This window comes from Phyllobates terribilis, unplaced genomic scaffold, assembly GCF_046119375.1.
Source record: "Phyllobates terribilis strain yellow unplaced genomic scaffold, ASM4611937v1 Scaffold_7__3_contigs__length_470593459, whole genome shotgun sequence".
Taxonomy (NCBI): Eukaryota; Metazoa; Chordata; class Amphibia; order Anura; family Dendrobatidae; genus Phyllobates; species Phyllobates terribilis.
Window position 1 is genome coordinate 231,244,063 of NW_027362767.1, and position 15,036 is coordinate 231,259,098.

The window sequence follows — 15,036 nt, forward strand, 5'->3', positions numbered from 1 at the left end:
TACTGACCCGAAGAATAAAGCTGCCTTATCAATTTTACCACACGCGGAACAGAATAAAAAAAAAACAAAAAAAACAATTCCTGAATTGTTGGTTTTTGTTTATTCCGCCTCCCAAAAATCGGAATAGAAAGCGATCAAAAAATGTCACGTGCCTGAAAATGGCACCAATAACAACGTCAACTCATCCTGCAAAAAACGAGCCGTCACATGACTGTCTGCCAAATTATAGCTCTCAAAATATGGCGATGCAAAAACTAGATTTTATAAAAAATGCGTCTTTTAGTGTGTGACAGCTGTCAGTCATAAAAACCCCATATGATTCTGGTATCGCTGTAGTCGCACCGACCCGAAGAATAAAGTCGTCTAATCACTTATACAGCACAAGGAACGGCGTCAAAAATAAACTCTCTGGCTAGGGTTGTGCTAGGGTTAGGGTTGTGCTAGGGTTAGGGCTGGGGTTGGGGTTAGGGTAGGGGTTAGGGTTGTGATGGGGTTGTGATTTTTTTCAAAAGTAAGAAAAAAAGATGACGATATGGCGACTAGTGTTGAGCGCAAGTGCTCGCTACTTGAGTTTGCATGGGGTGCTCTGGTATGCATTTAGTATCGTGGGTATTTGAGTGACATGCTCGAGTCTCCGCCCCATATGCTTCGCGGCCAAAAAAAACTTTGCGGGGTTGCCTGCCATGCATGAGCGATCCCTGCATGTTTTTTTTTTGGGTGTCTAATAACCGTGAAACATGCGGGGCAGGGACTCGAGCATGTCACTCGAACACCCAGGATACATGGTGCATACCTGAGTACCCGATGCAAACTCAAGTAACGAGCACTTGCGCTCAAGACTAATGACAATTTATTCAATGTCGGCGCAGCGAGTATGACGTCATTGCCATATGCAGATGTCAGCAGCTGGCCTCTGATTGGCCGGCGGCTGACATTGAAAATGCTGTGCTGGGAGACAGTCTCTGTGCGGCAATGCAGCGCTGCTGTCGGCGGCTCCTGCTGGACCAGGTCGGGATCGTCAAGGGGTCGGACTCTGTGGTGCCTGCGGGCCACATCTGCAGGAAGGCCACCGAGGGAACGGAGGACAGGTGAGAATCATCTTTTTTTTTTTTCTATTTTATGTGTGTGAAGAACAGCACAGGGGGCACATAGCCACAACATGGGGACCGGGATGGGGCACATAGCCACAAGAGGGGACCTGGATGGGGCACATAGCCACAAGAGGGGACCTGGATGGGGCACATAGCCACAGGATGGGGACCTGGATGGGGCACATAGCCACAGGATGGGGACCTGGATGGGACACATAGCCACAGGATGGGGACCTGGATGGGACACATAGCCACAGGATGGGGACCTGGATGGGACACATAGCCACAGGATGGGGACCTGGATGGGGCACATAGCCACAGGATGGGGACCTGGATGGGGCACATAGCCACAGGATGGGGACCTGGATGGGGCACATAGCCACAGGATGGGGACCTGGATGGGGCACATAGCCACAGGATGGGGACCTGGATGGGGCACATAGCCACAGGATGGGGACCTGGATGGGGCACATAGCCACAGGATGGGGACCTGGATGGGGCACATAGCCACAGGATGGGGACCTGGATGGGGCACATAGCCTCAAGATGTGGACCTGGATGGGGCACAGAGCCACAAGATGGGGACCAGAGCCACAACATGGGGACCTGGATGGGGCACATAGCCACAAGATGGGGACCTGGATGGGGCACATTAGTACAAGATGGGGACTTGGATGGGGAACATTACTACAAGATGTTTTCCATTATTACTATATGATGCTAATTGTAAGACAATATTACTGTATGTGGCCAATTGGGGGAAATAAAATTGTAAAAAAAATAAAATAAAGCATGAAAAAATATTGGGCACTAAAAATGCTGTTTTATATGTAAACTAAAGTAAACACAAAAAAGTGCACGTTTATTATCGCCACATCCATAACGACCCAAGCCATAAAAAAATAAACACGGCAAAAATGTTCAAAAGGTGTATACAAAAAAATGGTATTGACGCGCCCCCTGGGACATATTCCTTTTTGAGGGGAATACCCGGCACCGGATCAGATGGGGGGTTGTAGTCTCCGAGCGGCTGTGACCCGGCCCGTGCCCAGGGCGTCAAGCTCAGTGTTATGTGGCAGTCATACAGATGTTATAAGTTCTTTATTGTCGACTACGCCACCCGTTGTGTTGCGGTCACTGTGGCCGCCGCTGCAGCAGGGTCCGCTGAGGCTGATGGTGTAGGTGCAGCTTGTGATGGTATAACCCCCAACGGGTGGGGTATAGCCTCAGGGGGATCAGGTGCAGAGGATGGGAGTTGTGGTGATGCAATGTAGACGGCAATCAGAGACAGAGTCGGGTTATGCAGTTTAGGATGTTTTACTCACTGCTGATGTTCTGGTCACTCCAGCTTCAAGTGACCTCCCGAGCCGTGCTGCGTCCACCAGGTTCTGGATCCAGCCAACTCCCAAATAAGTCCGGAGCGTGACCCTGAGCTCTCCTTCAGTCCTTTCTCTGGCCGTCCCCACCAGTGATCCACGTAGGTCCAGCTCCCTCGGGCCTTCTGTTGGGACACCCTTGGCCTTGGGTTCCCTGACCCTTCATGTGGTGTGCCTTCGGGGTGGATGTGGTGGGTGACCGTGGCAAACGCTGCCCACGGTCTCCGGTCTCTGGCTGGGGAATGTTTTTACCCCCACCAGCTTGGGTTCCGGTACCCTGATGCCGACTCTTCACCCGGGGGTTTAAGTTGGGATCTTGGAGTCCTTTTCTTCTGTGCCTCTGGGTCTCTCTCTCTCCTCTCTCACTCTGGGTCTTTCCTTCTCCTCTGCTCGCTGACTTGTTCTCTGCATCTGACCCTGTTCTTAGTTGGTGCCCACCTTATATACACCCTCTATGTGTGAGCTCAGGTGACCAGCACCCAATGAGCTCCTAACTTTACCCAGGCTGCTCCCCCTATCTGCCCCTACACTACTTGGGATGTACCACCCCCCTCCCACTCCAGCCAGGAACAGACTCGGTCGTACCTGCACATTTCTAAGTGGGAGTACCGTCGGTCTGCTCCTCGGAAATGGGATGTGTGTAGTGCATGCAGCCTACCGAGCTCAGTTCCACACTCCATCCTTACCCGGGAGTGGAATATCACACCTCTGGGTTGAGGTGCAATACCCCTGTAGCAGCCGAATCCTCAGGGTGCTACAGTATCACTAAAAATGTCACATTGAACAAAGAATGCGGCCCCCCAAATTCAAATTTTTTCCATGTGCGGCCCATATACCCAGCCGAGTTTGAGACCCCTGGTCTAAAGTAACATTTTTGTGAAAAAAGTTAAATGTTCATTTTTTTCTTCCACATTCAAAAAATTCCTGTGAAGCACCTGAAGGGTTAATAAACTTCTTGAATGTGGTTTTGAGCACCTTGAGGGGTGCAGTATTTAGAATGGTGTCACTTTTGGGTATTTTCTGTCATAAAGACCCCTCAAAGTGACTTCAAATGTGATGTGGTCCCTAAAAAAATGGTTTTGTAAATTTTGTTGGAAAAATGAGAAATCGCTGGTCAACTTTTAACCCTTATAGCTCCCTAACAAAAAAAAATGTTGGTTCCAAAATTGTGCTGATGTAAAGTAGACATGTGGGAAATGTTATTTATTAACTATTTTGTGTGACATATCGCTCTGATTTAAGGGCATGAAAATTCAAATTTTGAAAATTGCAAAATTTTCAAAATGTTTGCCAAATTTCCATTTTTTTTCACAAATAAACACAAGTGATATCGAAGAAATTTTACCACAATCATGAAGTACAATATATCACGAAAAAACAGTCTCAGAATCAGGGGGATCCGTTGAAGCGTTCCAGAGTAATTACCTCATAAAGTGACAGTGGTCAGAATTGTAAAAATTGGCCTGGTCATTAACGTGCAAACCACCCTCGGGGGTTAAGGGGATAATGAACAGGTGTCTATGCAATTCACTTATGCAAAGAAAAAAATCAGTTTTTTTTATACGAGTTTCACAAAAACAAGAAAACGGAGCTTACAAGATAAATGTCTGCAAACGCTGCTGTTACCTTCATTAGATGCTGGGGCTAAAGGATCAAACATGGCTAACAAGGACTCTGCCTGGGATGGAGGAGACGTGGTATGATGGATGCCTGGAAATAAACAAGGCATATTACTCGTCTTTTTTTGCACGGGGTCCGTAGATGATCTCTGCGAAAACACTGAAGAACAGAGGCAAGTAAGAACAACAGTGCTGGAACGTATTACTTATTCACTTTGCATCAGCCACATGGACATAGGAAAGTAGAGTCTGTAGAGGACGCACTGGCTTCTATGTGCGAGCGTCGCGGGCACGCTCTGGGGTCCGTGCGAGCGTCGCGGGCACGCTCTGGGGTCCGTGCGAGCGTCGCGGGCACGCTCTGGGGTCCGTGCGAGCGTCGCGGGCACGCTCTGGGGTCCGTGCGAGCGTCGCGGGCACGCTCTGGGGTCCGTGCAGAAGTCACTGGGCAGGGAGGTGGAGGCCACCACCTAGAATATTATCTATATAGGCGATACCTTTCATTGTAATCTCACTTGGGAAGAGGAGACTACTGAAAGTGTTTTTTCTCCAGAAGAGGAAGAGTCAGATTAATATTAAAGGGGCTGTCGGGGGAAAACAAATGACCACCCTAACCAAAAGGTGGTGTCAACTGGGATTTGTACCAATTGGCAGAATGGGGAACTTTTATCCCTGTTAGAACGCAGCGACAGTGCGCATGCTCGACCACCTTCATTTCTTCTCTATGGGGCTGACTAGATCTTTTCCGGCGCTGCTCCATTCCTTCTCTATGGGACTGTCAATAGCTTTTCTATGGCAGCCCCATAGAAAATGATTGGAGTGGCAGTTGGGCATCTGATCTGCCGCCCCTTTTTATAACCGTGATAAAAGTGCCCAGTCGGTGATAAAAATTTGTTGTCGGACCCCCACCAATCAAGTAAGTTTTCAAGCCCTTCCCCTCCCTTCATTGGGTTTTCTTTTTATTTCAATGCCGTTTTGATTATGTAGTTGTTAAAAAATTTGTTGGAAAATTTTGATTAAGACCCTTTATTAAAAAATAAATTATACATACCATATATGTACACACACACACACACACACACACTATATCTATCGATACACATACATTATATACAGTACAGACCAAAAGTTTGGACACACCTTCTCATTTAAAGATTTTTCTGTATTTTCATGACTATAAAAATTGTATATTCACACTGAAGGCATCAAAACTATGAATTACCACATGTGGAATTATATACTTTACAAAAAAGTGTGAAACAACGGAAAATATGTCTTATATTCTAGGTTCTTCAAAGTAGCCACCTTTTGCTTTGATGACTGCTTTGCACACTCTTGGCATTCTCTTGATGACCTTCAAGAGGTAGTCATCAGAAATGGTTTTCACTTCATAGGTGTGCCCGGTCAGGTTTAATAAGTGGGATTTCTTGCCTTATAAATGGGGTTGGGACCATCAGTTAATCAAACTGTCCACTTAGGAAGCAACACTGATTGACAATCAATCTCACATGCTGTTGTTCAAATGGAATAGACAATAGATGGAAATTATTGGCAATTATCAAGACACACTCAAAGGAGTGGTTCTGCAGGTGGGGACCATAGACAACATCTCAGCCCCAATGCTTTCTGGCTAATGTTTTGGTCACTTTTGAATGTTGGTTGTGCTTTCACACTCGTGGTAGCATGAGACTGACTCTACAACCCACAGAAGTTGGTCAGGTAGTGAAGCTCATCCAGGATGGCACATCAATGCGAGCTGTGGCAAGAAGGTTTGCTGTGTCTGTCAGAGTAGTGTCCAGAGGCTGGAGGCGCTACCAGGAGACAGGCCAGTACACCAGGAGACGTAGAGGGGGCCGTAGGAGGGCAACAACCCACCAGCAGGACCGCTACCTCCGCCTTTGTCCAAGGAGGAACAGGAGGAGTACTGCCAGAGCCCTGCAAAATGACCTCCAGCAGGCCACAAATGTGCATGTGTCTGCAAAAACGGTTAGAAACCGACTCCATGAGGGTGGTATGAGGGCCCTACGTCCACAGATGGGGGTTGTGCTAACAGCCCAACACCGTGCAGGACGCTTGGCATTTGCCACAGAACACCAGGATTGGCAAAGTCGCCACTGGCGCCCTGTGCTCTTCACAGATGAAAGCAGGTTCACACTGAGCATATGTGACAGACGTGACAGAGTCTGGAGACGCAATGGAGAGCGATCTGCTGCCTGCAACATCCTTCAGCATGACCGTTTGGCAGTGGGTCAGTAATGGTGTGGGGTGGCATTTCTTTGGGGGTTTGCACAGCCCTTCATGTGCTCACCAGAGGTAACCTGACTGCCATTAGGTACCGAGATGAGCTCCTCAGACCCCTTGTGAGACCATATGCTGGTGCAGTTGGCCCTGGGTTCCTCCTAATGCAGGACAATGCCAGACCTCATGTGGCTGGAGTGTGTCAGCAGTTCCTACAAGATGAAGGCATTGAAGCTATGGACTGGCCCGCCCGTCCACCAGACCTGAATCCGATTGAGCACATCTGGGACATCATGTCTCGCTCTCGACTGTCCAGGAGTTGGTGGATGCTTTAGTCCAGGTCTGGGGGAGATCCCACAGGAGACCATCCGCAACCTCATCAGGAGCATGCCCAGGCATTGTAGGGAGGTCATACAGGCACGTGGAGGCCACACACAATACTCAGCCTCATCAGGAGCATGCCCAGGCGTTGTAGGGAGGTCATACAGGCACGTGGAGGCCACACACAATACTGAGCCTCATTTTGACTTGTTTTAAGGACATTACATCAAAGTTGGATCAGCCTGTAGTGTGTTTTTCCACTTTAATTTTGGGGGTGACTCCAAATCCAGGCCTCCATTGGTTAATAAATTTGATTTCCATTGATGATTTTTGTGTGATTTTGTTGTCAGCACATTCAGCTTTGTACAGAACAAAGTATTCAATGAGAATATTTCATTCATTCAGATCTAGGATTTGTTATTTCAGTGTTCCCTTTATTTTTTTGAGCAGTGTATACATACATACATACATACATACATACATACATTCATACACACATATATTAGTTTTCAAGCTTTTTAAAGAAGGTTATTGGTGAGAGCAAATTTTTTTTTTCCCCCATACCATACATTGTAATAATGAAAAAAAAAATACAAAAACCTCATAGGAGCGACATCACTTACTGTGAACACAGTCCTCCACTTCAGGACTTGTTACAGAATCCTTTCCTCCAAAATCAGAGCTACACTCGGAGCGGAGGTCTTCGATCTTGTTGGGGATGTCCTCAGACGTTGCACTGATGCCTTAAAGAAAAATGTCAGCTATTTGGTTCCTAATCTCTTCTGAATATGATCGGACATGTAGGTAGGAGAATATGGGTCTTACCGGACACGACGCTCAGGCCTGGCGTGCTGGGTCTGGAGCTGACCTCTCGCACCTCCGTGTCGTCTGACGTACTCCCCACCCCTGAGCAGCTCTCCAGCTCCTGCAGCCGCTCTTCCTGCTTCAAGTCTGGTGCTTCTGGGAAAAAAGCTGCTGCGTCATCAAGACGTCTGAGACTTTGACTTAACGAGATATTAAAAAACGATAGCAGTTGGCCATAGATGTACAAAATTAGCCCTTGAAGATTCTGATATTCCAGTAGGAAGTCGCAGCAATAATCCCGCAGATTGCCCCTCACTGGCTCAGGAACACAGACCTGTATGAAGCTATTTTACAATTTGCAAAAAAAGGGCACAGATTTATTTGTTTTGCAATAAAAAAAATTATATATTTTACATCATCCAGTATCCTACAAATGAAATCCCATTAAAAGCTGTGGAATCAGTTTCGATGTAATCTGGAAACATTTTGTACTCAAAGTTAGAGGAAACTTTTCTGTGGGTGTTAAATGATCACATTCTTACAGTGGACCGATATATAATCCGCATGTGATGTCTGGTATTGAGACTCACCCGAATCGCTGGGCAGGACCTCCACGCTCCAGGCTTCACTGGTGGTCTCGGAGATGGTGGATCCAGTACAAGGGTCTAGCAGTATGGAGCCGGACCCGGGTAAGCACAGCAGACTACCCAGCATGTTCTCTGCAGCCGCACCTGGAATAAGATGGAGATGTACATTCATTTTAATCCGGTCGCTATTAATGATAAGGTATCGGCAGAACACGAACCTTTGCCAGGATTAAAAATATACAGTGATTGAGTCATGGCTTTTAGAATAAAGCAAAATGTTATTTTTTTTAAAACGTCTTTAAAAAAAACAAAAAAAAAAACTGTATAAATCTACCTTTCACGTACCTTGATGTAAACACAAAATTAAAAAAATAAATAAAAAAAAATCCTCCTCTGCATCCTTAAGGCCACAGTAGGCTCTTTTCCAAGGGGTTAAACAAAACTTCTGCCAGTCTACATTCCTGTAAGTGACCACTAGAGGGAGCAGGGCAGTTACCACGCGGTGCAGCTTGACCGTCCTGTCTTCAGCGCTTCCCCAAATTATTTTTAGCCCGGAGTACACAATGCTCGTGACCTTGCACAATAGCACCCAAGAAATCCTCTGACGTCAGTACGTAGAGCTGCCAAGACGGGAAACGACCAGAAACCGCAGATGGAACTTCTATCTGGAGATGCTTACAAGCACATTTCTCATTGCTGCTGTTCACCCCTCATTCTGCCAATATGGTGAGCGGTGTTCTCAAGTTTAAACGTTATGCCCATATCCTGGGGCAGGCGATAACTTCCCGAGCCCCATGTGAATGGAGCAGTGGTCAACCAAGTGCACTGCCACTTCATTCATTTCTGCGGCCGCGCCCCAATGCCAGCCGAGCACCGCGCCCCAACGCCAGCCAAGCGCCGCGCCCCAAAAACCAGCAGAGAGAGACACCGAGGAGCAGCCAACCAGGCTAGGTGGGCAAAGATTCAGAAGTAGTGAAAAGGGACACTGAGGAGCAGCCAACCAGGCTAGGTGGGTGGAGATTCAGCAGAAGGGAGGAGGAACACTGAGGAGCAGGCAACAAGGCTAGGTGGGCGGAGATTCAGCAGCAGGGAGGAGGGACACCGAGGAGAAGCCAACCAGGCTAGGTGGGTGGAGATTCAGCAGCAGGGAGGAGGGACACTGAGGAGCAGCCAACCAGGCTGGGTGGGCGGAGATTCAGCAGCAGGGAGGAGGGACACCGAGGAGAAGCCAACCTGGCTAGGCGGGCAAAGATTGAGCAGCAGAGAGAAGGGACACAGAGGAGCTGCCTACCGGGCTAGGTGGGCATAGATTAAGGTTGAGACTTTCAAAAAAGATTATGCAGTCACTCTGTTCTGACAAAAAAACAGGCTGCCACAGGCCAATGTGTACACTTTGTCATAATTCTAGGGCACTAAAAATGTTTAAAATTGTTAAAAACCTATTAAAACCATCTTCGATGCATTGCATGGACTTCTAACACTGATATCTTCAATGGTAAGATAAGCCCTTGGGCCCCTTAAGGAACTTGTCAGGTCTCTTACACGTTGTGATTTCATCTCCCATGTCTTATAGTTCACTATCCAGGTGTCATGTCTCCGAATCATTAATTGATAGATCATACAAAGTGGCCAGATTGATAAATGCGTCATAAGTGACTCGGTGAAGACAGACAACCCCTTTAAGCCTTACAAACTACACACAATCCTGATTTCTGCCTTACCGGCAATTTCTTGCAGTCGGTCTTCATCAATATTGGGGTCAAAGTCGCTGCCGAGAACGTCTGTGCTCCACGTCTCACTGACCGTCTCGGAGATGTCTCTATCTTCGGTCAATCCCATCATATCCCGAATTTCGAACTTGCGCAGCTTGTCATCCAGATTGTCCTGTGTGGTGGCTGCAGGGAGGAATAACGATGCTCAGCCGACATCTAATATAATGCCAGGTTGTTAGAGGGATACCGGTAAGACAGATGCCCACCTTGCTCGTGCTCCAGCAGCTGCAGCGCCTCCACCCCATTGCTGCCCGACGGCCCGGCCCCCAGTTCCGACACAGACTCCCCTTCCAGGTCCAGGGAGGACACGGAGTTGGATCGGTTTGAGGGTCCTGTGGAGACAAATTTTCTTTTAGGTTATTTGAGTTGACAGCCAAATCATTTGAAGAGTTGGAGACACATCTTAAAGGGTTTGTCTAGAACTTTAAGGAACTGATGGCCTATCCATAGAAGAAGCAATCGATACTAGATTGGTGGGGGACGGAGGGACTCACGCTTGACACCTCCGACAATCAGCTGTTTGAAGGAGCAGCGATGGCCGTAACACCCCTTCACTGTTTATCAAAGTTTTTAACTTTTTTTCTCTCCACTGTGTTGCAGAGATGAGGGCTATTGAGGGTCAGGGCACCGAATATATAGACGTCTCCTTCAACCAAGAGGGTGGTAACAGACTCTTTCCTGGAGGCATTCACTTTTCCCCCTCTATGACATCTTATGACCAATCATAAGGCAGCGTGATACAGGAGGAGAAAAAAAAAAAAAAAAAAAAAAAGCAAAAGCCCCCGAAACTATCAGAAACAGGCATTATCAACATGATCCGGTGAGACTTGATGTGTCACTAAATCATGCGGAGAACTCTTAACTCCTGGTGTATTCTGTCATAACAGCAACAGGAGAGAAGAGCAGCAGAGCGAAGCGCAAGAGCGGTGAGGAGCACCGTGCAAGAATTCAGATCATTATAGCAGCATTTGTCACATACAACAATCTGCGCCTACCACAGGTATCAGGGCATAAGATCGGCACTACTGCAGAAATCGGGTCATAAGAAGATCGGCCTTACTGCAAGTAACAGGGTATCAGAAGATCAGACCTACTGCAGGTAATGGGGCATAAGAAGATCGGCCTTACTGCAGGTAACAGGGTATCAGAAGATCAGACCTACTGTAGGTAACGGGGCATCAGAAGATCAGACCTACTGCAGGTAACGGGGCATCAGAAGATCAGACCTACTGCAGGTAACGGGGCATCAGAAGATCAGACCTACTGCAGGTAACGGGGCATCAGAAGATCAGACCTACCGCAGGTAACGGGGCATAAGAAGATCAGACCTACTGCAGGTAACGGGGCATCAGAAGATCAGACCTACTGCAGGTAACGGGGCATCAGAAGATCAGACCTACTGCAGGTAACGGGGCATAAGAAGATCAGACCTACTGCAGGTAACGGGGCATAAGAAGATCAGACCTACTGCAGGTAACGGGGCATCAGAAGATCAGACCTACTGCAGGTAACGGGGCATCAGAAGATCAGACCTACTGCAGGTAACGGGGCATCAGAAGATCAGACCTACTGCAGGTAACGGGGCATCAGAAGATCAGACCTACTGCAGGTAACGGGGCATCAGAAGATCAGACCTACTACAGGTAACGGGGCATCAGAAGATCAGACCTATTGCAGGTAACGGGGTATCAGAAGATAGGACCTAGTGCAGGTAACGGGGCATAAGAAGATCAGACCTATTGCAGGTAACGGGGTATCAGAAGATGGGACCTAGTGCAGGTAACGGGGTATCAGAAGATGGGACCTAGTGCAGGTAACGGGGCATAAGAAGATGGGACCTAGTGCAGGTAACGGGGTATCAGAAGATGGGACCTAGTGCAGGTAACGGGGCATAAGAAGATCAGACCTATTGCAGGTAACGGGGTATCAGAAGATCAGACCTATTGCAGGTAACGGGGTATCAGAAGATGGGACCTAGTGCAGGTAACAGGGTATCAGAAGATGGGACCTAGTGCAGGTAACGGGGCATAAGAAGATTGGAACTACTGCAGGTAACGGGGTATCAGAAGATCAGACCTACTGCAGGTAACGGGGTATCAGAAGATCGGACCTAGTGCAGATATCGGGGCATAAGAAGAAGATCGGACCTATTGCAGGTAACGGGGCATAAGAAGATGGGACCTGGTTCAGGTAACGGAGCATAAGACGACGGGACCTACTGCAGGTAACGGGGCATAAGAAGATTGGCCCTATCGCAGGTAACAGGGCATAAGATGATCGGACCTACTGCAGGTATCGGAGCATAAGATGGGACCTACCGCAGGTCACGGGGCATAGTAGTCGGAAAGGCAGATCTCCAGGAGCTTTTCCCCACCTGCTGTCCAGGAATGACAGGTCTCCCTATACATGCACACAGTAAGAGACCTGTCAAGGGGAGAGGGTGGGAAAACGCCCCCCCGGGCACCACATGGGTACCCCAGTGTCCGGAGGAGGCAGTGACCACCTCACTCTGATGATCTGAGGGGGTTGATCAAACACTAACAGCTTGTTTTATGGCTAATTCATCAATTATATATTACCTGGAAATTGCTTTTTATAGAAGAAGAAAAAAAAACCATCTAAAAAGGGTTGTCTCTGGATATGCCATACATGTCTGTCATGAGACCGGCCCTTTAAGGCCCTCACCTTCTGAGATGCCTTCCAAGTTATCACTACAGAGAGAAAACCGCAAGGTCTTGTCCGGCTTTCCATGAAGCTTTGTTTCATCCACGGGAACATCTGCCTGTCCGCCGTCCACAAGCTGCATATTCAGAACCTGAAACCATAGAAAATAAGACGTGCATCTTGTTTATCTCCCACAATAATTCGCTGGACACTAGACGCTTTGCTGCAGTTGGTTTTAACAAAAAACAAACTGTGCTCGACTCACCAGACCCAGGACCAGCGCAGAGTTTACACTGCTGCTCACGGTGTCTTATTGCCTGCAGCGCTGACATTGTATCAACAGCGCTGCAACCAATCAGTGAGCTCAGCCGCTCGTGCCGTCAACTCAGGCAGAGCCGCTGAGCTCAATTATTGACTGCAGCGCTGTCTCAAGTAACGTCAGGGCTGCAGCGATGAAGACTCAGCGCTGGACCCAAAAAAGGTGAGTAAAGCACATTGTTTAAAAAAAAAAAAAACTGCAGCTGAGCGACATGAGTTATCTAAAACCAAAAGAGCCCTGTATGCCATGTACACATCAGAACCAAACTGTTGGTATAGGAAAGGTAACGTGAAGACGCAATGTTCCGATACTTAAAAGTTGTATTCCCATCTCCAAGACCCTATCCCAATATGTAGTAGATGTAACAATAATAACATTAGCAAATACCTCCAATTAGAAATGTAGTATAGTTCTTCTGATTTGCTATGTTGCTTACCCCATGTGCAGGGCATTGCAGTAGCTTAGATATCCATGGTTACAACCAGTCACATTGTGAGTTAGTCGCTAATGGTAGTAACCATGGATAGCTAAGCTACTGCAATGCCCTGCACACGGGGTAAGCAACATAACGAATCAGAAGAACTATACTACATTTCTAATTGTAGGCAGAAGGTGACGGTGCATACCTCATTCTCAGACATCATGCCAGGTGTAAGTTGTGGTCCTGTTCCCAGTGAAATTACAAGCACTTCCTCGAGTTGATCTTGGGGCGCAGCGTCTTGCGGAGGCCCCTCGTGTTCAGCCTCCAGAAGGCTTGATTTGCTCCGGCTGCGAGTCACTGCCATCAGAGAACATAAGCGTTACTTCATCACTGCTAATATGATGCATGGTGAAAAGTACGGAGAGTCCCGCACAGCACAACAGGCCACTTCTCAATACTCCACACACAAAAGCCATTTCTTCTTTTTTCAATACAAATGAAAGAAACCTGTACAAGTAAAGATAGATGATTAAAAAAAAAATAAAATCTGTTTTTCATTTTCCTGCATTAGCTAGCGGCAATCTTTTTTTTTTTTTTTTTACATTAATTAACACAAATTTGGTGCGGCGTCAGGAGCGTGCGGCGCACGGCGTGGCGTCAGGAGCGTGCAGTTGACAGCTCGCTTGTGTATGGAAACCTTAAAAATTTTCTGAGCACCAGCTGTCCAGGGCACAGCAGCCCCGGCCCATTCACTTGAATAGAGAGCTGCACAGGTCCCTTTTAAGATCAGCGAGACGTGGTAACACAATGTAGGAGTATCCCTTTAAAAGGAACTTGTTTTTGGAGCTCTTAGTCCCCAGCGACTTGTGATCTAATTGTTTGTGATCCATATAAATCGTATGAAAAAAAGAAGAATCCACGTACACAAAAACACAATAAAAGTCACACGGACTGATGCCAATATACTGTAAAAGCGGGCACTGAAGATCCGACACATGGACTTAGACATTTCTCACAGTCTGAATGACACAGCTATGGACACATGCATGTGATGAACGATGCAGGCTGCCGTTGCTGGGATGATGAGATTCAGCAGAGAGAAACCAGACGTAAGCTGGGCTCGCCAGAAATAACTAAGAAGCGCCAAAGAGCATGCCAGGTGGAACTGCGGACAAAACACTGAAATCTCTCCAGAAAGATTTCACTTATTAACTCTGAAACCGTTCAGAAAGTCAAATACTAAAATGACCACAAGGTCAATACAGTGGGGAAAATAAGTATTTCATACACTGACGATTTTGCAAGTTTTCCCACCTACAAAGAATGGAGAGGTCTGTAATTATCATCACCTGTGAGAGACAGAATCTTAAAAAAAAAAAAAAAACACTTTGTATTATTTTTGAATTTCATTGCATGAAATAAGTATTTGATACAATAGAAAGACAGAACTTAATATTTGGTACAGAAACATTTGTTTGCAATTACAGAGGTCAGACGTTTCCTGTAGTTCTTGACCAGGTTTGCACACACTGCAGCAGGGATTTTGGCCCACTCCTCCATACAGATCTTCTCCAGAACTTTCAGGTTTCGGGGCTGTCGAAAATCCCTTCAAAGATTTTCTATTGGGTTCAGGTCAGCAGACTGGTTAGGCCACTCCAGGACCTTGAAATGCATCTTATGGAGCCACTCCTTAGTTGTCCTGACTGCGTGTTTCGGGTCATTGTCATGCTGGAAGACTCAGCCACGACCTATCTTCAATGCTCTTACTCAGGGAAGGAGGTTGTTGGCCAAAATCTCACAATACATGACCTCATCCATCCTCCCTTC

The 15,036-nt window shown here is 47.2% G+C and overlaps 1 protein-coding gene across 15 annotated transcripts in view; it reads right to left on the reverse strand.

Moving 5' to 3' along the window:
- Nucleotides 1-15,036, reverse strand: part of GAPVD1 (GTPase activating protein and VPS9 domains 1) — a 67,138-nt gene that overhangs the window by 14,841 nt on the left and 37,261 nt on the right. For 4 of the 15 annotated variants that reach the window (XM_073639791.1, XM_073639798.1, XM_073639796.1 and 1 more), the window contains 8 exons: nt 13,415-13,566; nt 12,491-12,620; nt 10,012-10,137; nt 9,755-9,928; nt 8,037-8,177; nt 7,468-7,602; nt 7,266-7,385; nt 4,094-4,177 (listed from right to left, as the gene is read on the reverse strand). In XM_073639791.1, the coding sequence (XP_073495892.1) occupies nt 4,094-4,177; nt 7,266-7,385; nt 7,468-7,602; nt 8,037-8,177; nt 9,755-9,928; nt 10,012-10,137; nt 12,491-12,620; nt 13,415-13,566 (1,062 nt within the window). Of the gene's footprint in view, nt 1-4,093; nt 4,247-7,265; nt 7,386-7,467; nt 7,615-8,036; nt 8,178-9,754; nt 9,929-10,011; nt 10,138-12,490; nt 12,621-13,414; nt 13,567-15,036 lie in introns of all 15 variants that reach the window. The other 11 variants (XM_073639785.1, XM_073639793.1, XM_073639787.1 and 8 more) reach the window with 5 other exon arrangements.